Consider the following 25,870-nt stretch of genomic DNA (forward strand, 5'->3'; position numbering starts at 1 on the left):
ACTTGAGGCTAAGAGAGAGTTAAGGAACCAGTTGCATGGGTTACTTTTCAAACCTACTTTGCAAGTGCTACAACTGAGCACATAAAAACAGGTTCTGGGAGAAGTCATATGATGTGCACAAGTGTTTTTTTCTCCCAAGTGTAGAAGCTTCCCCCAACATTCCCAAGGGCCCAAATACAAAGTAAAACCAAAGAGCTTTTATTCAGCCCAGCAAAAGCAGACTGTGCAGAGCAGCATTTACAGGGCTTCAGAGGGAGGGATCTGCAGAGGAGGGAAACAGCGCGAACAACTTTGGAGGTAGAGAAAGCAAACACAGGAGGCCCTCTAGAGATACGAACTGCTTAACAAGAAAATTAGTTGCCTGATAATATAGATCTCAAGCAAAGTGCAGGTGCTTAATGAAGTGACATAGTTCAAGACCTACTCTTTCAATTCAACCACCCTCCAACATTCTACAGAAGCTCACCCTTAGCATTTGGGTGCAAACGTATACTCTCTGAAACCCTGTCATGCCTGCAAAACAATGCTACTGCATCCTACCAGGCTGTTCCTGTTTCTGACAAGATGTTAGAAAGATTTCTCAAGATGCTAAACTCCAAAATACTCCAGCAGATCTGCAAGGACTGTGGCTTCCACCAGGCTCTGCAGGATCTCCAGAGATACCAGTGCTTCAAAGCCATATCCCTGGCCTAGATCACACGCCAAGACTTCATAGACATGAGTTCTGGAGTGCCCCGCGCTACCAAAAGTTGGGAGTTAAAAACAAAAAACAGCAGCAAAAAACCCTTTTAGAAGAGTCTACTGAATAATTTCGCTGCCTTAGTACTGTATTAAAAAGAAAAAGAGATTCCTTAAGAGGTGACCCAATGCAACAACACTATCTGGCAAGTTGGGAGTCCTGTATAGCTTTAGACATACCAAAGTCTGCAGCAAATAAATGTAAGACCTGTGGGATGGGCAGATCTCCCTGAAGTATTTTTTGGCCTCCCAGCTTCATGTAAGGTCCTTGTACTTGTCAAGAACCTGTCAAGGCTCTTTTAACCGTCCATGGGCCCGTGTTTTCCGTGCCATTGTTTTCCTATTTTTGCTTCTCCCCAAAGCTTCCATTTTTCTTTCATTCAAAAACTCTGCCAGTAGATTGAGGATGATATGAACATAGATCAGGCTGCTCTGTTTCCATATCTGTTTATACAGATGCACCAGCCTCTGTTGCTTTCAGCCCTTCCTCTCTTCTCTCATCATTTCTCCCCTTGTGCTTCCAAGCCTTTTATGGTGAAGGACTGGCACATCCCTTCCTCAGGTTCCTGAATCTCAGGTTCAGAAGTGCTTTACTGGTCTGCATACAAGGCAAAGCCTTCCCTTCTCAAAAGATGGAAAAAAAGATATTTAGAAAATGTACAGCTTACCTCTCCCCAGCTTCTGTAGGACACCCTCAGCCCACTCACTGCCCAGCACCCCGTGTGTCACCCAGCACTCTCTGCAAGGTGGCACAGCCCCCTACCCGAGCCCCTCTCCTGCACCTCCCCAGGGGCGCCCCAGGGTGCTGGGAGGCAGTCCGATGGCACTGGCCACCTCACCACATCAGTCCATTGCACGAGGGAGCGCAGGGGACTACGGACAAGATGCATCCCCTGAAATGGGAAGAATGGGGAGATTTCTGCTGTCGTGAGCTTGATCGGCACATCTCAGGTGTCTCTCATTGCACCAGCAGCTACCAGAGACTTGTAAAGAGGCCACCTGGTAGCTTGGCACCTGTGGCATACACTGGCACACACAGCGAGCTGCACATCCTCCGATAACCCCACCACATATCCTCTGGGCTAGCAGGGCCTGGTCTCTCATTCTCGGCTTCTCAAATCAAGCCATCTAATCCTATAGCCCCAGGGCTTCCAAAGCCCATCTCTTACTTCATAAGGGGAGATAGAGAGATAGATAGATAGATAGATAGATAGATAGATATGTGCATCTCTTACTTTCTAAGTAGGTATATAAGTATTATCCTTTCTACAGTTACAAATTTCATTTACACCCAGGTTTTCATTTTTCTGGTATCGATGCAAGATTCTTAGGGAACATGAGCTCAAGACAGAAACCTTTTGAAAAATACTTCATTTATTTTTTAAGAGCTTACATCAAAATATGCTATGTACAACTGTAACTATAAACTCTGTAGGGTTAATCCCGTTCTTCAAAGACACAGAGTAAAACCGATGCCGCCACCACCACGTCCACCTTCGCCTCCACCTGTTCCACGCAGCATCTCTGCATCGGCTCCCTGGAGTGACTTGCGGAAAAATCACTCTATAACTGTGGAGTTATAAAGTGGGTACGTTTATTAGGCGCCAGGCGCACGGGGGATCGCTCCACCACAAGCATGCGCGCTGTTTGCAGCTCCCGTCCGGCTTATATGTTACGAAGTAGTGCATATTCATAGAACGCCTATACATATACATAGTCTATCCCCGCCTCCCCTCGCTTCTCATGGTAATCAGGTCTCCTCCCCTTGCGCCTGCGCGATGAGTTCTTCAAGTTCTGGGCAGGGGTCGTATAGATGAAGTACCTCTTCTTCCTCACTGATGAACTTTTTACCCTGTTGCTCTGCACAGCCTCAGTTGTTCTCTGGCTTCTGACCAGACTGCCAGGCCAGTTTGTGCTGGAATTTTGGGGATAATCTGTTGCTGATATCCACAACTTCAAGGACCAGAGGAGGCTTCTCTATGAGCTAGGAGATAGTAGCCTAGCAACGTTATCAGCACCTGGTATGTCTTTGCAAACAGCCCCATAGCCTCCTTTTGTCTTTGCTCAAGTTCCCCAGTCTTGCACCATCAGTCTAAGATTGTTTAGACTCCCCATCTCAGGAGCACACCAAGTCTTCACCCGACCTTCAGGCCCAAAATGTCAGAGAGGTTCTTCGCCACGTGCTGAGGCTGGGTGGCAGCATGGTCCTTCAGGCTCAAGCCCATCACTTGGTAGAGGGTCTTTGCAAGCTTGGCAGCCACAGCCCTGACTTTGCTGCTTCGGACAGGCGGGGCCTTGTTTCCCAGGAAGAACCAGAGTACGGGCAGGGCGTAGTGCTTGACGGCTTGGGGTTTCCAGGGATAAAGAGATGCCACGAGCGCTGCCGGGGGAGAGAGAGAAGCATTTCACTATCCACTTCTGCATTCCAAATGACAAAAACGTCCAATCGCTGGTTATTTCCATTCAGAAGCTGTCTAAACCAGCTGCCAAAGATTCTGAAATGCATCTTAGAGAGGTAACTGACAGATTTCTAATAACAAGGATGATTACTTTTTTGGCAACCTTTGATGAAAAATGCCAACAGTCTAATCTGGCACTTCCCTTTGCTCAGTGGCACACAGCAAACGGCAGTATTATAACACGCTTCAAAACTCCAGCCCACAAAAGAACGTGTGCCACTTGACAGTTTTGGTAGAAACATCAGTGGCTAACTGATGTCTTTGGCAGAATGGTCTAATCGGAGGTTTTTTCTCTTCATACTTGGTGGCTTCTAATGAACAGCTGTTTCAAACTTCAGGATGTCTTAGATAATTACCCAGACCCCACTGCCGTGGCATTTGGACATCTCGCAATTTTAATGGCATTTATCCTCACAATGTTCCCGGAAATAGGGATATAGAGGGAGAAAAAAATCTTACGCAGGGAGCTGAAATTTCACGAAAAACAAGCATTCCCTCTCTTTCTCTCTGAGGTCTGACCTCAGCTCATTTTCTGAACTGAACTATATGCAATACAAACCAAAATTTACTCCCAGTAGGCTCCTTGCATGGCAGATTTTGCTGAGAGATCAAAATCTGAAATGGTCTGGAGACAGAGTTCTTATTTTCTTTTCAGTGGAAATGTTAATGTGATTCTGTCATAAAGTAACCACTTACTGTTCTGTAGGGGAAGGACCTTAAGTTTCTGAATGCTGTTAATCTAGCAGAAGTCATCAACATTTAAACGGCTCCTGAAAGTACCTCAAAACAATTCTGGTCGGAAGGAAAAGGGTTATGGTACCTATTCTAAAATAGGAGTTAATTTGAGTTTAAATGCTATTAAACACCGCGGTCACGATGGAGCTTCAGAAGAGAAAGAGCTGTCTGTTACCAGTAAATCGTAGAGAGAACGTCTGCTCCCTCTAAAATAGTCCCAATTTATGTTCAAATGCTTTACCTGAAAAAAGATTAAAATAACTGTAAAACTAATTCTATGTTTATGGAGATTTACTTTATGCAAGTTATCTTTAAGGGCCCTTTTACATTCGCTATGGCTAAGCCTGCCCTTTTGAGATTCATCATGAAGAAGCAAAGTGTATTAAAGCTTGGATTAAAAGATGCTGGCCTAATTAGCAGGGGATTTAGCCCTAACTGAAGGAAGGGTGTAAACAGTCTTTTCTAGTATATATTGACATTCTAATTTTTTCCATTCCTTGGCTATTGCTGACATAGCAAGCTACTGTTCTGAATCAATTATCAGCTGCCTTTGTAGTGTGTTGGGCACCACTGATCTAGAAATAGACTGTCTGCACACCCTGAAATGCTTGGGACCAATGTCGCACCAGCAGCACAGGCAGGGAGCCTCAGTGGGTGGGGCTGAATGGGCCGGGCTTCTGCCCCTCCGTCCCCAAATTCTGCCTTGCACAAAATCCTTGCCTGTAACGTGTGTGTTGAGTTTTCCCCTACGCTGTGAGCCCCAGGCTCTGCAGAATTCAGCCTCAAAGCTTTCCGACAGAAAAATGAGAATCCCATGATGACAAACCAAACTGATTGTCAGAAGTAACAGTTACCACAATTTTCTCTGAAGGATGGTTGTTCACGTTAGAAAAGGGACCTCTTCCAGGTCCACGACATTTACTGTACTGTCCTTCAAAGAGAGGAGCCAGCCAGGGTATTTTTAGCCCCTCTTTTTCCTGGAGGCAGGTCCTGAGATGCCCCAGTGAGAGCTCGGCGCCGGAGCCCCAGTGCCGTCCTCATCTCACATGCTGCACACCTCTGCAGCAGCCAGGCAAACCCCTGCCAAATATACCTATTACGTGTATCTCACAGGAGAGACGAGCTCAGAACCTGCCGGTGTCTGATGAGCTACCGCACTGTCTGTTCTGAAGCTGTCCCTCTAAATATTCCCTCTGAAGGCTTCTTCATTTAGAAGTGGAGAGGAGCTGAAGCAGGCAATACCTGAGAGATGTTCTGTGACATCCAGCAGAGCGTGGCCGCTGAGGAAACGCACTCGGTTGGCAAAAGCTTGCAGCAGCAATCTGTGATCTGAAAGAGAAACACTTCTTTCTGCTCACGCTGCTGAGGGTATAGGAAAAAAAAGAAAGGGGGAGGAGGAAGGGCAGAGGTAACTGCATTTTGTAAAATAAAGCAAGATCCAACCCTTTCCTGAGTGCTTTTCTTCTTCTCTCCTTCCAGCTTACTTGGGGGGATTTGCAGTTGAAAAAGAAAAGCTTTCATTTCACATTTGTAGATACAAAGTTGACCGCTGTACAATGAGCTGTGTTAAACATTTCCCATCAGGGCCCTCCAAAGTTAAATCACATGTAAGCAGTGAAAAGGTTTTGTGTCCCGGAGCTTTGCACAAGTCATCTCCTCCCTCCTCTAAGGAAAAGGGTGAGAAGGCTCAGAAGTCCACCCGTCCATTCACACTTTAAAGATAAGCTGGTGGTAAAGATTTAAGTTACCTGTTGGGATCTATGGACAAGAGTCCCAAGCTACTCTTACAGCCGAGCATTTCTGCTTATTGCCGACACCATCCCCTCTCGGGGGCTCTTGTAACATCTCTCAAATCAGATCTTGGCAGAGAGACTGGAAAACAGACTGGTTTTCCAGTACTTGAGTATCATAGGTATTTTAGTTGTTCCTACGCTGCCTGTTGTTGACTTGGGGTCTTGTTTTAATTTATAAACTGCTGCCCGGATGGGTCTGCAAGCCTCCAGTCTTACTGCTTTGATAAGCCGAGCAAAGCTCTTCTCAGAGGCAGAAAGTTTGTGGGATGCGCTCCGACACCTCGCACTGGCACCAGGAGCGGCACCGATAAAGCAAGCAACCTACTTCTTTGTGAACCACTACAGAGACAAATCCCAAAGTGCTTTTAAGAAGCACTGTGCTATTAAGGGGTCCTTTTTGCATGAGATATAAAAAGGAAGTCCCTAATGATGTTCTTGCAAGCGTGCAGTAAAGAACGGATCCCGCTATCCTAACTGTATTGCAGTGTCCCGCAGTATTGGCAGACACAGTTTCATACTTGCTGCTCCTCCCCAGAAAGTCGCCTTACAGCTGCTGCTTTGAAAAAAACACCCTGACATCTGGAGATCTTGAAGGAGCACAGAATGTTAATTCATCACTAATATCAGTATCTACGCAGATTTTCAGGGGAACACTTGGGTTTGTGGTGGGTGAGGGGGAACTGTTTGTTTGCTTGGTTTTTAGGAATCTAAGCGTATAGGCACTATTGCCCTCTCAGTTTAAGGGTTTCAAAAGCCCCATGCATTTTGAAACAGTAAAGCTCGAGTCCATAACAAATTCGCCCAACCATTACTTTGGCTGCCTTGAGAGACCTAAAGACAGAGCAGCTTTTAGCTGTTGGAGAAAACAAGGCAGCAGGCAGTTCAGTTCTTACGAACTCAGCTTTCATTCTCTGCGCTACGTATTAGCTACACCCGCTGGCTACAGCACAGGCAGCCCAGCCGTTGCAATAAAAGCCAAAGAATCTGCTCCCGCCTCTCACTGTGCTCCCCTCTTTGCTACGTCAACTCCTACAGGGGAAATATCCTTCCCCTCTTGTAGAGGGCTGGTTCCTCTGGGAGCCACTCGGGCTGCTGCCCTGATTCCGCACCCTGGCGTCAGGCAGCGGCCATCTGAAGAGCATTTCTCTCGTGACAGAGAAGAGGGTAAGACAGATGTCAGAGGAGAGCGAGATCTATGTCACGGTCCCATTGCAGCTGGGCTTGATTTGCTGATTTGCCCCCATCTGCCAGGTGGTTCCCTTGACTGGGGATAGGTTCCCAAGTCACAGCTCAGGAATGTGTGGGGCCTTCAGCTGCAGACATTCAAGCCAACGTCACAGTTAAGCTAAACCAATTATTCAGGAGTTATCTGGAAGCAAACTAGCTTGTTTGTAGGTGGAATTTTGGTCTTGGGGATGGGGGCTTTTGGTTTGGGTTTTTGGTTTTGTTTTTACATCACAGAATCACAGAACCCACTAGGTTGGAAAAGACCTTGAAGATCATCTGAAGTGATCAAGCCATTTTCTAATCAGCTTGCATTTTTGCATGGGTCATGAAAGGTGATACATGAGGAAGCCTCACCTAAAACTCAGAATCCGAGGCGTGGCAACACAGTCTCAAAGCAATAGCTGGGCTCTTAGCTAGGAAACTCAGTGGGGCAACGGGACAAGACATAGCGCTCACTTAATCTAAGCTACGAGCGTTGCACAATCCTCTAGAGTTCGGGGGGGGGGCGGGGGGGGGGTGTCACTGGCCACTTGATTTTAAGTCCTAAAGGCAGACAGTGTTAAAGCATATGGCAAGGTTTCGCTTGTGCATTTTTCCGGGAGAGCCTTCTTTCCACCACTAACTGACTTTCGAATTATTTGAGATTCGGTTGCTGAGGAGAGGGGCTCCGAGGAGGAGGACAGGGGCGGGGGACCCTCCCGAAAGCATCAAAACCCCGCGGCAAAAGCGCAGGACGCGAAGGCAGAAGCCCAGGGCAGAGGGAGAGCCTCAAGTGGCCCCCCCGAGCCAGCGGGAAGAGTGAGCTGCTGCTGCCGCGGGCAGCGGGGACTCAGAGTGGGCGCAGACGGGAGCGACGGCGCCCCACGGCCCTCACGGACAGGAGCGGCCCCAGGGAGCGCGGGCGAGCAGGAGCGCGAGCCGCGGCAGTTGGCGAGGCAGTTGGCGCAGGCGGGCGAGCAGAGAGACAGACGGGGCGGGCAGAGAGACAGACGGGGCGGGCAGAGAGACAGACGGGGCGGGCAGAGAGACAGAGAGAGCAGAGAGGCAGACAGGGCGGGCAGACAGACTGACGGGGCGGGCAGACAGGGCGCAGTTGCTCTCCGGGTCTGGAAGTTACCTGAGCTAGTTCCATTTTACCGTCCTGCCTGATTCAGCTGCCTGTTTGAATCTTTGCAAACATTCACGAAAATGAGCAGAACAAAAAAAATAGATCTCACTTTGTTTGCCTGAACCTGACTCTGGGGAAGGTCAGTGTGATGCCAGACAGACGTGCCTTGCTCCTCTTCTGACATCTGCCAGCATGGAAAACTTGCAGTGCTCTCTCAGAATTGGTGAGAAGGGAAGGACAGAAAGCTCCCTACAAAACCCTGAAGGGATCTGTTTGCCACAGCCTCTGTTAGCAGGATCCTGCCACCTTTCCCCAACCTTCTAGCAGGCCCCACAACAAATGGGTAAGGGCCAAAAGCAGTACAGATCTCACACCCTTCTCCCCGTTTCAGGATTGGGAACAAACCTATACCTGGGACACAGAAAGGCGGCGGGTCTGCAGATTCACTGAGTTCGCAAAGCAGCTGATGTGGAGGAAGTTGTTGAGTCCCCTTTAAGACCTGCCTCTTAACACTAAACTTCTCAGGCATATTCACCCAGTGCCGCATTTTCACAGCTGACATAAATCTGCGTGGCAAGGGAATTTACAGCAGACCTTGGCTATATAGTTCTTGGCTATAGCAGTCTTGCCCCATGCAGAACAACACGTGGAACAAGCCATCATTTCCAGCTGGATTTATACCTGTTTGTTCTAAAGGAATGAACCGGGCAAATCATCAGTTCCCTTTTATGAAAGGGAGACCTAAAGAAGAAAGGTGGAAAAGAGAGGGGACCAGCTAATGCCTATAAGGTGAAGCCTTCCAGAAAGCAGTTCTGCAGAAGCTCTGATGGGTCAGTGTCCCTTCACACCAACAGCAAAGCAACCCATTTGGGAAGTCAAATTGGGGCCAGACAACCTTCAAAAACCCCTTCGTCCCTGAATTCTAGCAAAGTTGTACTCTGGGATTTATTGTGCAGCTCCTTCTGCACCAAAGCAGAGGAGCAGCACAGAGCCAAAGGCTCTACGCCCTGGGACTTTGGGGAAACGCTGGCACATAGTCAAGCCTGTCTGGGCACTGGCGCGTAAGGACTGCACAACCACAGTGTCTGGTTACCCAGCTCACCAGTTCCAGTTGGCAGGAAGCCAGGTCCTTTGAAATACGGCATAAATGTCACGCAAACCTGATCGCAAACCTGTCGTCAACTGTAGAAACCAAACGCTTTGTGTGGAACCTGCTTTTCTCTAGTAGATTTTAATTGGTGTCAAAAAACTCCCGGTGAACACTTCTATTGATGGCATTCATCTTTCCAAACCCCAATCCTTTACATGCATAAGTATGCACATACCAGCTCTCATCTCACACTTCAACAGCAGTCAGAGCTGGAGGAAACAGCAGATGAAGAGCCCCAGGGACCACAAACTTCTGGTCACAGCTGCAGCGATGGCAGTGGTAACACAGGCATTGCCAGTGTGCTGCTGAATCCACCCCAGAAGATCCAAAGGGAAATTGGTGAGATGAATCCAGGCCTGAAACCTTCAACACTTCACTGAGGTTTCAGTGGGCAGACGTAAACACCTCCAGCAAGCTACACAGAGCAGTCCGAGTCTCCCTACACAATGGAAATGTGTGCAAAAAGAAAACCAGGGAATGTCAACACCTCTCCACTACATCCTTGCAGCTGGATTCTGCAGGGTGGGTGCATTCTGCAGGGTGGGTGCTCCCAGCCAGAGCAATCCTGACGATCCCCAAGAGCTTCAGCATGGCCCTGGTAGGCAGCAGAAGACACGGTTCAGGACACAGGGCAGATCGGGACCTCACCCTGCCCCTACTGCAGGTACATATTTTACATCAACAGGCATATGTGCGGCCCCATGCTAGGCATCCTGAAAAGGGGACGACAATGGGCTTCTTACCTTCTGGAGGAAGGAAGCCAAGGCATCTCTAACCACACACGCGTGGAGACCTCCAGCCTGACTAGGGAACAAGCATTTCCTCCTTCATCTGATCTCTGCTGTGATCTTTCATAACACAGCATTTTACTGAATTCAAGGTCTCAGTCTTTGAATTCAAAAGGACATTTTCATTTGGGCTTTACATGGCTAAACTACTACCTAAAACCGCAAAATTAGTAACTGAGTTCAAAGCTTTTCATATTGAGGTCAGCAACAGCCAGACGCATCAGCTCAGGAGAGCTGCCACTGCCACAGTGTGGAACAAAGTCCAGCAAAGAGAGCAAAGAGCCTCCACCAGCCTTCCCACCGTGCGTTTCAAGGAAAAAGCACGTTCCTTTCCTCTCGTTTTAGTGGAGAGAAACTTAATAGAAAGCACATCTTAGAAATCCAGTTCACTAAAAACAAAATGCATGCAGTTTCCCAGGAGTAAGGAAGAAAAATAATCAGGACAGGTGTTAATCACTTCCCTCATGCGCTTCTGGCAGGAACTTAAAATAATCCCTATCATGTCCTCTCTACTGAATTAACAATCAGACATACGATCCAGGGGATAAGCAGCGTCCATTCAGCCGCACATCACAACATCGTACAACAGGCTGGGACAGAAAGAATGCAGGCAGAACTTCATCATCACCTTGCAGCAGCTGGATACTTCCACAGATGACAACAGCTACCAACAGACTTAGTGTTCACTTAACTCCAAGATGGAGAAAGCTGCAGCTGAGGAGAGAGCGCCAATGTCAGAGGTCAGCCTTACCTAGGTGAGCCATGGCTGCTTCCAGTGCTTTCACAGCTGCAGCGTAAATCCCCGAGTGCTTTGAGTTCAGGTTGTCGGTGACGGCCGATACCACAGAGAATAGCACTGGGTGTAAGGCATCTTTGAGCATGGGTATTATCAACGCCAGCACCTCCAGCGCCTGCTGGTTCACTTTCTTGTTGCAATCCAGAAGTCTCAGGACAAAACTATCAAAAATCTGTTAAGAAAACAAACGACATGAAAGTCTTTGTTCCGAGAAAGGATGTAGAAACAAGTACCCAGCAATGTAAAAGGTGAATGTAATCCTTTCTGTCAGGTCAGCGCTTGCTAGCACCATTTCACTGCTTTCCTATAGTGGTTGCACAACCTCATGCTGGTTGAAAAGATTGTCATCTTTTATTAAGAGCTTTGGGTGGGGACAGGCTAGTTCATATGGTGTATCTCCTGACCTATAAATCACTAAATTAATCCCGTTTTAACAAGGCAAAATCGTTTCTTTGCTAGAGAGGCATGAAAACAGGTGTTTATGATGCCCAGTTTTCCATAGAGGTGTCTCAAGTACTGAGGATAGTTACTTTTGATTTTGCCAAAACTGTGGCTGGATGAGATCTGAGTTTTTGTTTTATCCGTCTCGGAACCTGCATCTGGATCCAGAACTCTTCAGGATCCAGACCATTTGTCTAGCTAACAGGTAGCCTGCTGAAGTTGAATGTGCTGTGCAGTTCTCGTTAGAGCAGGTTCAGTCCCCTGGGGGCCACGTTGTTATCAGGGACCATTTTCAGAAAAAAGGGGAAAAAAGCAGCTGCTGGGAGGAGAAGGAAGAGAAGATCTGTCTCTAGCCATTTCTCTCCTCTTTCCAAAGAGAAGAAAGGACGCCAGGAAGAATAACAATCCCAAGCAGGAAAGCGATGAAGACAGAACTCAACAGGCAGAGTTGTGTCTGCACAAGACAAGATAAAGTTTACAAGAGCAGCCTCTAAAAAAATATATTTTTTTTTAAATCACCCCACCCTGATACTTCTGTCCCCATCCCAAACCCTTTTTCAAAGCTTTCCGAGGCTGGATTTCCTTTATTTCAATCTAACTGGTTGTAGAAGGCAGCAGAAGCTCCAGCAGCAGTACATTCTGTCATCATCTCATGAACAGCACCAATAGGCACCTGCCCTCTGGACTGAAATTACTTGCCCTCAAGTCTGGAGGTGAATTAAACTCTTCTGGGTAAGAGGGGAGCAGCCTGTCCCAAACAACATGTGGTGCCAAGACACACTGAGTTAACTTTACTGGTACAGGCTTGGGAAGGGAGCTAACAGGAAAGGAGCAATAGAGAGGCTCTACATACCCGGACGATGTTAGTGGAGACGAACCGGGGGCTGCTTTTGCAGAGATCTAGGAGGAGCAGCACTCCCTCCCTTCGTGTCTCAAACTCCTTGGCTGTCAGGAGATTGGAAAGCTCATCGAGCTGGTCAGTTTTTTCCGCAGCCCAAAGAGACGTGCGACGTGCTGTCTGACGGGGTAAACTCAGCACATCGGAGTGAGACCTCAAACTGACAAACAAACACAGGGAAAGACCTTTTGATAACAGCTTCCGTTATTTGTGAGGAAAATATCTCAAGAAGACTTCCTAATGATTTATTTCAGCTATATCCTGATCTGAAAAAAAGAATTCCATCTCATGACAATCATTCCAGGAGGTAATCTGCAAGTAACATTGCTAGTGCTTACTCAGAACAACCAAGGCACCGAGGATGGGATTCATCTCATTCATCTTCAGATGTCTTCCCAGGTACTCATCTAGCATCCCTTTGTGAGGAAAAACAGGCACTACTTCAAAGTTTAAATGCCCCATTTTATGGAGCTCTCTGTATTATAAGGAAATCAGTTACTCTGGAGAAGTCTCTCTACAACAGGTATGGGAATCTGGATAAATAGCTCAGATGCATCTGAACAGATGAACCCTGCCCTGAGAGATCAAGGGCCATATCTGAAAGGGTCCAGCGGATCAGTAAGCCTATGGGCTGGTTTTGGCTGGGGTAGAATTCATTTTCTTCACAGTATCTAGTATGGGGCTGTGTTTTGGATTTGTGCTGAAACCGGTGTTGATAATTCAGGGATGTTGTCGCTATTGCTGAGCACTGCTTACACAGAGTCAAGGCCTTTTCTGCTTCCACCCCACCCCGCCAGCGAGCAGCCTGGGGGTGCACAAGGAGCTGGGAGGGGACACAGCCGGGAGAGCCGACCCCAACTGACCCCAGGGATGTCCCACACCATATGGCCTCAGCTCAGCATATAAGCCAGTGGGAAGAAGGAGGAAGGAGGGCACGTTTGAAGGGATGGTGTTTTGTCTTCCCAAGTAACTGTTACGCATGATGGAGCCCTGCTTTGCTGGGGATGGCTGAGCACCTGCCTGCCCATGGGAACCAGTGAATGAATTCCTTGTTTTGCTTTGCTTGCACACGTGGCTTTTGCTTTACCTGTGAAACTGTATTTATCTCAACTCACAAGTTTTCTCTTTTAACCTTCCGACTCTCTTCCCCATCCCACCTGGCGGGGAGGGAGCGGATGGCTGTGTGGGGCTTAGTTGCTAGCTGGGGTTAAACCACAACACAGAGATGAAAGTAGAAGCCAGACATCCCACCTCTACGCTCACGTTATTGCTTCCCTACCTGCTGTATCCACAGCTTAACAAACCCAGTGGGAACAATTCTCTTGGATCAACCTCTCTCTGACTGAGCATGGGGAAATCCCAACTATGCTAGTGAGGCATGTGGTCACCTTCCTGCCACCACTGAGCACAACAGAGCTAAATAAATCCACTCTGTTAGCAGAGGAGAACAGGTACAAGTAGATCTCCCTCTGGCATGAGGGGGAGACAGCAAGTACCACCTTCCTATCTTGAATGCTGATTGCAGCACAGGGGAAAAAAAACATGCTGTCCATCAGACAACTAGTAATGGGTCTGAATGACCTGAATAGCTACAGAAAAAGTCCACGCTGAGCTGTCTTTTGACCAGAACTACTCAGGAATTGTCTTGCTGGTGCTGTTTGAGGGTCACAAAGCCATGATTCAGCCAAGCCAAGCCACATGCATGGAAAGTGCTACTTTTGGGAATGGCATCTTAGTTCTAGACTGGGCCTTCTCGTGAAAACACACATCTGAAAAAGACTCCACTCAGATAGCAATAGCCTGATTGAAATTACTTGTCCCAAGTCAAAGAGGACAGGCGTGACCCTCTCACAGCCCCCACGAAGCACGCCCATGAAGCATGAAGTCAGCAAAAACCTGGGGACCAGAGGAAAAACTAAAGGTGGGCAGATATGCTAATCACCTGATACGATGAACTTCAAAGGCAACAGAAAACTCTGCTGCGTGTGCACCCACCACCAAAGAACTGAAGACTGAGGACCAAAGGGACACCACTGGATCCACGGTGGTGACTATCCTTGCGACTCTACTCCGGACGCTTGCCTGATTTCTGTCTTTGCCTTCCATTCTGTCCCATCGCTACCCCTCTTCACTTTGAAGAATAAAAACTGCTTTGGGTGTACGGCATTTGACCTCGTTGGTGTCTTAACCTCACTCTTGGGATCATATCGAAACCTCCCCTGACACTGGACTGGGACAAAGGTTTGTAGGGCAAGGAAGAAATCTCTGGCACAGCTCCTCTCCACCAGATTTTACTGAGGAAGAGACATGTAAAGCTGGCCATGTGCTTTGTCAGATATAACAGAAGTGCTCAGTACCTTCCGTTAGAAGGCGGGTTGTGCTGGGCCGTCATCGAGCTGCTCTTCCTAGACTGCCTGGGGTCCTTCAGAGGTGGAAGTTCACATTTATGGTCTTCTCTGCCCTACGCAGATATAAAAAAACATGAATCTATAGAAGATAAACTAAGAAATTACTTGTTGCAAACACAAGTTATAACCAGGAGCACTGCTACCAAGAAAGGCTTAGGAAGACCTTTCAAAACTTACACAGGGAGACAGGCCAGAGATTCAGTGATGTCTATTCAGTGATGTCTACGATTTGTTTTCAATAACCCAAGGCTTTGGTGCTACCATAATGGGCAACCGTATAAAAGCCTGAATTCATTAGTCTTGAGCACAAATGGGAATAACGACAACTGGGAGGGAACCAGCCTCCTTAAAGGGAATAGCGGGAAACTTTTGGACTGTCGGGAGGGTGGCCCATTGCGTTGCAAGTGGATTTGGTTCCCACTCACTCTCCCTGTTCCTGCAGAAAGGCACATTCCTTTCTCGAATGTCAATGGAGAGGAATGGAATAAAAAGGGATGATTTTCCACTGGACAACTTCACAAAGCTTCTGCCGGCTCCACAGTGCATGACAGCAGGGCAGTATTGCCAGAATACAGACAATATAGGTACTAATTATGATTGCCTTGTGCATCTTTTGTATGTTTGGAAATTTTCCTGGCGCTGCTACTTCTTTCTTGCTAAGACTCTATTGTCTTCAGAAGCACTATTCTCACCTCCTTGCTTCATTTGGGGAGGGTGTAGTGTTGGTTTTTTTACGCTTGGAGGTAAAACCATTTTCTCCTACTTCCCTTCCCTGTTTGTGGCTGATATTCAAAAAACACCCACTTTATTTCTAATGATACTAGTTCCTTCACTGGCTGCAGATAAACGGGATGAGGATCAACAGTTCATTCCCAGGAGCAAAATGATTCAGAGGAAGAAGAGTGCGATAAAGAAAGCTTAGGTATATTTCACCTCATATTAGCAATGTCAGTACTTAGGTAAAGGAGACATTTCTCCTGCCAAGCACTTACTTTCTGCTTCAGTGTTGCCATAACAAATTCCACGTCACGTGAGGGGACAGACTGTTTCAAATACCTATGAAACTTGTTATGACTCATCAGCACATTCAGCATCTTCCGTCCATAAGACCTAACACAGGAAAGAGAGAAATGAACACAGACTATTGCTGTCTTTTTCTCCCTTGGGAATAAACAGAGGACACGTGTCGAGAGAATAAGCTGATATTTTAAACTCGTCATATGCAATACCTTCATGAGAAAGTATGACCTATTCAGCAAAGAGGGCTTATTTTCCTCCACTTGGAGTCACTGCACAATGCAGCCAGCTGAATGCAAGAGGAAAGAGGAGAACACGGGCCCCAGGAAAATACAATTTCACTCTGAAATTGTAATTTACCTTCCTTTAACTGGCAGAAAAGCAAGGACGAGTCACCTCATGCTTACTATTTATTACTCTTACTACATCTGTGCACACAGGCAACTAGTTGCTCATGTGTTCTTGCCATCTATTCATAGGAATTTAATAAAATAAGGTTGTTTGGTTTGGTTTTGCTCCTATGAAACCACACCTATCTTGAAGAGGAATTGTGGAGGTCATTCAGCCACGAGACAACAACATCATACAACGATGACTGGGAAGAAAAATTTGTCACTATCATAGGTAACTCAATCTGCAGAAAGGGTGTAGAAAGACTGAATACGTTGGTTAAAGACAGCTGGAATTTTTCTAGGACAGCCTTAACCTTATCAGAAATAAACGCTTGGGATCCTTCAGTGATGGACATCAGCCAACGCTTCAGCTTGGCATTGTGCACATAAGACCGAGTCAGATTGTTTGAGTGAGTAATCTGAGCTCAGCCGATCTGAATAAAGAGCCATTCAAGTCACAGGAATCTGGCAATGGTCCTTCTTGCTGGACAACCTCATGTTATCCAGTACAGTCATGTCCTGACAGGTAGCAATCAGTTTTCCTATTTTAGGAGGTGAAATGAAGATCATCACCTTGTGTCCTGGTGAGAGTCCTGAGCAAGGCTCGCCACTGTGCGCACCAGCAGCTCAGTCCTGTCACGCGTACCCGACAGGAGCTTCTCGGCTCCAATTTGCTCCATCACAGTCAGTAGGTGTTTGGCCGCACACCTCCGCACCAGGACGTTGCGGTGCCTGGAAACAAGAGAAGAGACAGGGGAGCAGAGGGAAAAGGAGGGCCAGAAGCACAGGCCTCAGTCATAGCATGCTCCCCTCATTGCTGGGGGAAGGAGGCACGTGTTCTCCCTGCAAATTTAGCCACCTGCAGAAGATTCTGTCCTCAGAGAAAACCAAAACTGGCATTGTACAGAGGGTCTACCTGCAAGGAAGAGGGAGGAATTCAATCTCCCTGGACTATCTGATACTCAATTTCTTTCCCCAAATTAACTCTGACAAAGAGGGAAATGGAAGACAATTCATGCTGACTCGTCAGAGGGCTCCCACTACACAGACAGAGCTGCAGCAGGATTGAAGCTGATTCCACCTGTTTGTCTCCAAAATCTGAAGACCCTTGAAAAAAAAAAAAAAACATGGGGATGAAAACCCTGTGGGGTATGAAGCTGGAGAATATCCAGCAATGCAGCCAGTTTGTTCTTTCAGGCTTGGCAAGAGGTACATTTGAATGTTTCACCCTTTTCCGAAGGATAGCAGACATTTCAGCCAGGTTGTCCTTTCTAGAGGGTGCGTATCTGGAACTATCAGGCACAGCACGAATATTTAAGGCAGCATTTGCTTCAGCTATCCCAGGAGTCAGCCTGTGAAGGTGCCTGTAAAGTGATTCACCATTTCAAGGCTAACATGGAGCGTGAATCTGTATAGAAAGTGGAGCTCTAAGGGCACAACAGTCAGACTCCACTCATCAGGAGCTGCACCTGCTGTGCAAGCTGTGCCGCACCCAGCAGGTTCTCCCTGATCTGCTCCGTGTCCCAGCAATTAGCCTCCTTATTTCTCCAGTTCATTGCATAATGATGATGCAGGGGGTTTCCCAGCGCCTCTGTGGTTAGGGTTGCGAACTATCAAAGGGCGCTCGCTGCTGGAATTGCCACTGTCCCTCTTCCCGCAAAGCCACACGCTATGTCACCACCCTTTGCAGGGACTTTCACTTCCCCATCATTCCCCACATCTAGGCAGTGTTGACTGTGAGAAAAAAGAGGCTGTAGTAGGACAGAAGGAGATGTCAAGAAGAAAGCAGCAAGGTTGATCAGAGAATCTAATTGCCACGCTCACAGAAGATGCAGGAGAAAGGACCCTTCCCTCCCATCATTCCCCTTCTGCCCCCCATCCCTTCCCCTTCTGCCTCCCATCCCTTCCCCCTGCCCACACAACTTCAGGGGAAGGATACCACTAAGAGAAGAACAACATACTGGACTCCACTAGCCCTGAGAGCAGTCATTGCTCGTGCAGGAGTCACACTCTTCACCATGATATCCAGGGACTGATCGGCTGCTTTCTGAATGAACTTGCTGGAGTCCCCCATCCTCTGGAGCAAGACCTGAGCAACCCCATCCACCTCGTGGTCCATGTGCTTCTTCATGGTCCTGAAGAGCTCTCCAAGAGTGCTGATTGCAAGGTGAGACACCTTTGAGCGGAGGTTGTTCACCTGGGGAAGTCAGGAAGGGAAATGTAAGAATCACCTTGTAAAGAAAATATGTTCCCCTAGACAAAGGTCCCAGGACGCAACAAGACTTCTTGCTCTGTACAGGTGGAACATGAGAGCGTGGTAAGCGCAGACGACCACAAGCACAGACACACACTTACTCTGATACCAACTTCTTCTCTGGCCTCAGGCCCACTTATAAAATACAATTTGAATGAGGGTGCAGGCCTTAGAAAGAGTTTCACCTGGGACAAAGTGTGCTACTGAGCCCATAATGTACACCGCTTTGATTTCCGGCCCTTTTCTTGAAAACAAAGAAACAAATTAAAGCAAGGGCTGTTTTTAAACTATAAAGGCACAATTAATAACGACAAGATAGAGGAAAAGGAGTACTTTCCTCTTGCGCAGAAACGCAGCACTGGCAGTTTGAGCATTTGACCAGGAAACAGAGAACACGGGCCCAAGTCTACAGACTAATTCACAGCAGGGACTTGGGTCCATCTGCTCAGGAGAACCCTGGCTGTTGGACTCGAGGCACTCAAGGGTCCTGGAGATCACAGGAAATTACAGCTATGATTCAGGGCTGCTCTGGAGTGATCCCTGCTTCCAAAAGGCTCTCCCACAGGGCTGAGGAAGAAGCATCTCAGTCATGTGCTTTATTTGCAAGATACTCTAAAGGACAGACCAGGGGTTCTGTCTGCCAGACTTAGCTGTGCCTGTTAAGAAAAACGAACAACACAAGTGCTAAAAGGGCACGTGAAAGCAAAATCTGGGACTGGGGTGAAATGAAAGCTGAAAGATGTCTCTGAACATCAGTGTGGAACCGAGAGGAGGAAATTTCCTCAGAAATATAAAAGTAATATAAAAATCAGATGAGCGAAGCTGAAAGGGCTGCTTCTCCTAACCCTGATCTCAGAGTGAGAGAATCCGAGTACTGCATATCTAAACAGAAATAACACAAGGGGCATTCGAGCCTCCCACATCATTAAATATTGGATAGAAGGACTGATTTTCATGGAAATGAGCTAAGTCTTACTGTCTTCTGCAAGCAAAGAAAAACTTAATATATTTGGCAGTCATGTAGTAAGAGTACAAGGCAGCTGGCTCAGGCCCCAGACAAGTGTCAAGTTGGAAATCTAGGCACAGAGGTTAGGAAGGAGCTTAGGCTGAGAACTCTCTGTTAACTGAGAGCTGAGATGGTGAAGCTGTGCGCGACTGCCCTGCAAATCCACAGCCAGGCCCCTCCAAGCACCCAGTGGCTGCAGTGCAAAATTCCAATAGAATGGTCAATGGAAAGGCCAAATTACCAAAAAGCACGCAGAAAGGAAGGAGGAGAAGAGACCAGGAAACACTGGAAAATAAGTACCTGCAGTCAACCCCCCAGGATGCTGAGGAGGAGGAGGAAGTGGGAGGAAGCTGGGAGGCAAAAGCTGCAGTGTTTAATTACAGCCTAAGCAGAGACATGGGCTGTTGCAAATCACCTGATTAGTGTCTCAGATTCTGCATTTGTGTATTGCGTTATAATGACACCCAGCTCAAAGAGGAGAGAGACAGATGTCTGGTAAATATAGCTGTATGTGCAGAGACATCATAGAGACAGGTGACGTAACTATTAGAAAAATGAGTACTGACGGCAGACACCGAGCACACATGTGGATGAACAAGCACATACCTACTCTACAACCCAGGTACAAGGGACGCAATTAAACACAACGTTCTTACCTCTTGGGTAACTGCCAAGGAAACGTCGTGAAGTTTCGAAAGAAGGACTTCTGAGTGGCAGACAGCCAGGCATCTGATGCTGGAGAGTCCCTCTGCCTTCTGCTCCCTGGAAGGCAATTACCAAAAAGATTGATTTTTCTCACCACCCAAGAACTAGGCAGCACCCTCTGAAATGACCAGAGCGTCAGCTCAAACAAACAAAGGGAGGTGCTTCTCATACAGCACTGAATTACATCGTGGAACTCGTGCCACAGGATGCTGTGGCAGTCAAAAGCGTACATAAATCCAAAAGGCAAATAGATGCTTTCCGAGGGGACGGGTTAGTTTGTGACCCTTAAACAAGACAGCCTTTCTGAAATCCTTGGCATGTCATGTCCCCATGTTGCTGCTTCCTAGAAGCTGGCAGACTGTGCCGTGTTTCTGCTGCTTGCACCCTCCCTGTACCCCGTCCCTGAGATACAGTCCCATCTGGCTGGTACTGGGGCATCTTCCCTCTTCGCCATCTCCAGAGGGCAGTTCAGGAGTGAGAGTCTGCCCTGCCACTCCATAGATGAGTTTGCACTCTGCGATCTAGTCCACCCGCACACCACCACCCCCCACGCCCCCACCCCTGCCCCGCCCCATCGCACAAAAAAAAAGCAGTACGTCCTAAAAGGTTGCACACCGGGGCAAGAAGAGCCAAAATGCTGCATTTTCCCTGCTTAAAGTAACTCCCACAACAGCAGCATGTTCTTTAGAAGTACTACTAAGAACTGCCTGTAAGCACTCCTGGGGCTCACGTGCAGGAGGTCACAGGCAAGCCCCATCTCCTTCCTGCTGCTGCTGCCAACAACAGGACCAGAGAGAAATCCTTACTCAGTCCCACCTGGGCCAGTGACCTGAGGCCCCCAAGACTCTAAGCTCAAGACCACTTCTGTCCTGCTTCTGGCTTCAGCCAGCAAATCCTATTGTTCCACAACTTTCTCTCTTCCCTGAAGATTTTGTTTGCAGTGACATGGACCAGAAGGCAAAGCTAGGCACCAGCATGGACCTGCTCCAGCTGTAGCACTGCTATTAGGACCAAGGCAAATAAAAGGCTGCTCTCACACCGTCGTACTGTGACTGCTTTGGAGTAGTTTCCCTCGTTCCCTTTGGACACCTGGGCTCAGAGGCACTAGGAAAAAAACCCTTCCAGCTTAGCTTTACACTGAGAGGGAGAAAGAGTGAACAGGGGTCTGTCTTACCAGTTGTCGCTGCTGAGCCCCGTGAGTGCTCTGAGCAGCTCCTGCTGTGGGTTAGCGACGGGTCTGGCTTCCCAGGCGAACCCACACTCGGACTCGTCTCCCCGCTCCAGGAAATCCAGATCATCGTCCAGCAGCGAGTTTGCTGTAAGGAGAGGGTCAGACGGCCCGAGGCAAGGCACCCCGCCACTGAGCAGACGGCAAGCCAGTCTCCCAGCCAAGGTGACAGACGGGTGCAGACCGGCATTGGCTCAGAGACTTCCCTGCTGTCTGGCTCATTACTTTCCCCAGCACCCAACCACCTCCCAGTCACCCCCAGCTGGGCACCAGCTCCTTGTTTAAACCTGAACATTGCACACCCAGAGCCAGCTCCCAAGTCCATACAGGTAGCAGAGCCAGCTTGCAGATTCACAGTGCCACAGAGCTCACGCTCACGGGGAGCCAGTGCTGCCCAGGGAAACTTGCTACCCCGGGAGTAAGCTCCTGAGATGTGCACATACCTCCCTGTATCACCTCCCCGTTACCTGGAGCACTGGGAACAGAGACGCCCTGTAACTTTCCGAGGAAGCATCTCCAGATGCCCCCAGTGAGCACCAAGCCTGAACAACTGAGTCCTGCTGGGCTCGGGCGAAACCCCAAGGAGCAACCACCAGGGAACAGTGATACCTGACCCTCTAAACCCGACAGTGCCTCTGCTTCCATTTACTTCAAATATTCTAGACAGAAGGCAGCTGAGTGCACGTACATTTTAGCAAACTGTTGGGAAAGTAGTAGTTTATGGATTTTGCTATTTTCCAAGTGGTATGAATATTTACTATTTCAGAGGTACCCACTAGCTGTATTTTGAAGATGCTGAGGTGAAATTTATTTGTTATCAAATGTACTTGTTTGCAAACTGTGCAATGCCGAAGCTTTCTCTTGTGGAAAAACGCAATTTCTAGGCTAGATAGTTGTGACAAAAAAGCCTTCCAAATGTGAACCGAGAATAAAAATATGTAAATGCAAATTGTTGGCAAACACATTCTCTTGATGATAAATATACAAGCTATAAGAAAATTCAGATGACAAATGCATTTGTTACGAAACCTATTTGTCAGCAGAAGGTCAAAAATTTCATGTCAATCCTCGGAACAGTCTTTGGACCTAAGATCCTACCTGTGGTTAAAGAATGAGGCAGTTTGTGCTCCTTGCCCTCACCTGAGGATTTGCGCGGGAAGCTGTCGCCCTGGCTGATGACAGGGATGCTGGGGAGTAACGGCCCGTTGACCCGCTTCCTCAAGGCAGTACCAGCGCGCTCTCTGTGTGCGTTGCTCGTGCTGGGGGAAATGGAATCTGTCCCATTGACAGGCGGTGGGTCAAAGCCTGCAGAGACCAAAAAGGACCTTGTAAAGTGCGGACTGACAGCTATGGGCTGGGAAAGGGCTAGAAATCTTGCTGGAGCTGGGAAACATCCCTTTGTTGTCCCAAACAACTCCCAGCATAACAGCTGCACACTGAAGCGGGACAGCGATCCCAGAATCATGGAAGAGTGTGGGTTGGAAGGGAACTTTCAAGGTCATCTAGTCCAATCCCCGTGCAATGAGCAACTAGATCAGGTTGCTCAGAGCCCCATCCAACGTGACACTGAAGGCCTCCAATGATGGGGCATCGACAACTTCTTTGGGCAACCTGTTCCAGTGTTTCATCACCCTGATTGTAAAAATATCATCTGGTTTAAACCCGAATGCAGTGATCCTTTCCCTAAGAAATGAGGAAAGCTCACTACTGCTTTTCTTTGGCTTTCCTGTTTCAGAGGCTGGATAGGGAAGTTACATTTCTGGGGCTCCTACCTCAGCCCTCCTCGCCAGTATACAAAATAATAGCAAGAGAAAGAGCAGGTAACCTCGCCCGATGCCCTTGGGCTGAGTGCTGACTTAAGTTCCCTGCTGCTGCACTCATGCTAGCACATGCAGCAGTACAATCAGAGCCCATCAGCTGGGATGAAGTCAGCAGCACTGCTTGCTCATGTGGGTAGAACATAAGCACTGGCTAAGGGCTCCAGCGCAGCTCTGCAACGCAAGACCCTCAGCGGGGAGTGGTGTGAGCAGGATAATCTCTCCTGTCACGTGATCAAGATCTTTTGTGGTTTAATCAGAAATAGTTTAATTTCTTTCTTCCACCTTGGTGTGCACCTTGGTTGAAAAGCATTCTTTTGGGCTCACCCATTCACCTTTCCTGGAGCCTGGACTCAGAGAATCTGAAGCCCCAGTGCAGTTTGCAAGACAGAATTATCCAGGTCAAATTACAGGAGGAGGGGGGAAGGTGATATTCTGTGACTGCCTCAGTGTGGGCCACGGGCAAGATGCTTCATTGCCTCTGTAGTTTTCTTTGGAAAAGGGAAATAAATCGTATTCTACCTTTCACTCGGATGCAACTGTAAGAGCCTTCCAGTGTGGTTTCATAGACATCGGCAACACTGTTTAAATAGCAAGCAAGTGAACAAAAAGGCCCACAACTGGAGTAACCACTTACTTTCTCTGGCTGTATCCCCAGGGTCAGCACTCTGTGTAGGAAGCTGCAAGGACTTTTCCTTTTCTCTCTCTTTCTCCCTCTCTCTACGCAAGATCTCCATGTCTCTCATTCGCTTCTGGTCTATTTTCTTTTGAACTGACTTGGACAAGGTAACGCAGATCTAGTTGCAATGAAAATACATCATGAAGCATAAAGATTGATACACAAACCATATACAACACCTCATCAGGAACATGGTGGTAGAGCGTCATAGTCTTCAATGCAGCTCCATATACATCCCCATAGTTTCAGAAGTTTCTCCTTTCCTCACCTTGGCGCACAATTACACCCCATGATGTATAACACTTCATTGCCATAACCTTCCACTGGTCCAAGATACTGTTCCTCAAGCTATGTCCGGAAGCCCTGCTTGAACCAAGAGCGTCAGAGGAGTGCTTCAAGACATATGAAGAGCTCACATTACCAGTGAACAGGCAGTTCAGTTCCGACAGGCCGGGGCGGGGGAACAAAAACCATCTGCAGTAACCAGCAGTGAGAGGTAATTTGCTCTGTCTTAACACTCACAGTCAGTAATTGCAGCTGCTTCTCACCTCCTTGCTTCTGAAGGACTCAGAGACTCTCTGAGAACATGACTCCAAAAAAGGAGTCATGTGAAAACAAGTTGGAGAAACATTGGTCTGAATGAATAGAAGAATTGAGAATGAGAGTGCTGTGAGATACAGCAAGAAGGTAACCAAGAAGAAGCAAGCTCTTCCATTTCAGTTTGCAGCCTTGCTTATTACACTCAACAGTATAATCTTTGCTTCTGTGCTTCCAAGCATGCACTTTGCACATGTTCACTCATGTGGAACTTGCTCTGCCATTCAGATCTGCTCTAAATTGGCCTTCGTACATAAAGAATACTTCTCGTGTAACTTCAGCACCATGTCCCATCCACTGACTTCTGCACCAGGGAAAATACTCAAGCAATTGCTCTGCAGCTGTCAAATGTATTCCCAAGAGAAGCTGCTCCCCAAGAGGGGAAGAGAGTGATTTTCAGTGACATTTTGTGCTAAGCACTGAGCAGTCGCTGAAAAGGAAGGCTGCTCCCCCCTGTCCTTAGCCCTCACCTTTCCATTGCTGTGCTTCAAGTCGTCACCACTCAGAAGGTAAGGGTTCATGAGATGATCCACCTCCTCGGTCTGGCTGAGTGGGGGGCCTGTTAACGGGTGCAGCTCAGTTTCACATAAATGTCCAGAAGACTTTGTGCCACCATCAACACGATGCTGGAGAACAGGCATGATGGGTTCCAGAGGCTGGAGCTCTGATGAGACACGGATATAGACCCGCAGATGACAAAGGAACAGCAACGGTGTCATTGAGGTTTTCAGCTTAAAAGTACTGGCTGACACAGATCCACCAGACACTGCATTTTGTCTTGCAGAACTCTTATTGCTAGTGATCATGTGGGGCGGGGAGGGGGGAGAAGCCGGTAGGCATCTCCTGCCCCAGCCTCAGTTTGCAGTACTGCCATATGCAGATAGAGTAGGGGAAGGGACTGGTAATCATAAAACTAGCATATGTGGTTCGAGGCAGTGAGTTGCACAAAGGAAACCTCGGTTCATTACTCAGCATTGAAGTTAGGCTTGTGCTTTAAGAGGACGGAACGTTCACATCCTGCATAGGCTGGATCCTTCTTTAAGCCTCTTTCTCTGTAAATGGAAAATTCACAAGGACTTCCTATCACACAGGGTTTCACTCTTTCTCCCAGAGCAAGAAGAAGCAATGTTGATTAATCTCCCTCCTGTCTCAAAGAACATGGCTCAGAAACTGCACCAAGGGAAGGTTTTCTCCTGCAAGTATAGGAGGAAGGAGAGGGAACATTCCTCATTCCATGGGAAATGCCTTCTTTTTCTCTAATCTTTGTGACATGAGAGACTGTGCAGGGACGTTTTCTTTCCCTGCTGTGCATTTCCAGGGCCTCAAGGTAGCCCCTCCAGCTCCTGCCATTCATAACCCCATGCTGGAGTCATTTTCACTGCATCACCAGAGCACATTTCCCAGGGACTGGGTTCTGGGGGAGCCATCTGAGCACATGAAGGAATTGGAAAAAAGTTACAAGATGGTTTTCAACCAAACTTTCGCAGTGCCACCCATGGGTCAGGATTCCTGTGGTCAATTTAGGACAGCCATGCCCTATACCTACCTTGAAATTTAACGGTCGTCTTTTCAATTCTGCTGCCTGATCTTGGCCTTAAGAAAAACAACAAAAGAATATATGAGGAGATAGAAAG

General features: G+C 47.8%; 1 protein-coding gene across 15 annotated transcripts in view; it reads right to left on the reverse strand.

Annotated features, from left to right (window-relative positions):
- Positions 1-2,112: 2,112 nt before the first annotated feature.
- Positions 2,113-25,870, reverse strand: part of TOGARAM2 (TOG array regulator of axonemal microtubules 2) — a 48,306-nt gene continuing 24,548 nt past the window's right edge. For all 15 annotated transcript variants that reach the window (XM_074897372.1, XM_074897371.1, XM_074897367.1 and 12 more), the window contains 14 exons: positions 25,783-25,829; positions 24,707-24,900; positions 23,598-23,757; positions 22,284-22,448; positions 21,090-21,231; positions 19,867-19,972; positions 17,912-18,147; positions 16,524-16,682; positions 15,534-15,651; positions 14,491-14,594; positions 12,089-12,293; positions 10,750-10,966; positions 5,175-5,261; positions 2,113-3,118 (listed from right to left, as the gene is read on the reverse strand). In XM_074897372.1, coding sequence (XP_074753473.1) covers positions 2,874-3,118; positions 5,175-5,261; positions 10,750-10,966; positions 12,089-12,293; positions 14,491-14,594; positions 15,534-15,651; positions 16,524-16,682; positions 17,912-18,147; positions 19,867-19,972; positions 21,090-21,231; positions 22,284-22,448; positions 23,598-23,757; positions 24,707-24,900; positions 25,783-25,829 — 2,185 coding nt within the window. In that variant the 3' untranslated portion in view covers positions 2,113-2,873. The remainder of the gene's footprint in view (positions 3,119-5,174; positions 5,262-10,749; positions 10,967-12,088; positions 12,294-14,490; positions 14,595-15,533; positions 15,652-16,523; positions 16,683-17,911; positions 18,148-19,866; positions 19,973-21,089; positions 21,232-22,283; positions 22,449-23,597; positions 23,758-24,706; positions 24,901-25,782; positions 25,830-25,870) is intronic.

The sequence above is a fragment of the Athene noctua genome, chromosome 1 (genome assembly GCF_965140245.1).
Source record: "Athene noctua chromosome 1, bAthNoc1.hap1.1, whole genome shotgun sequence".
Taxonomy (NCBI): domain Eukaryota; kingdom Metazoa; phylum Chordata; class Aves; order Strigiformes; family Strigidae; genus Athene; species Athene noctua.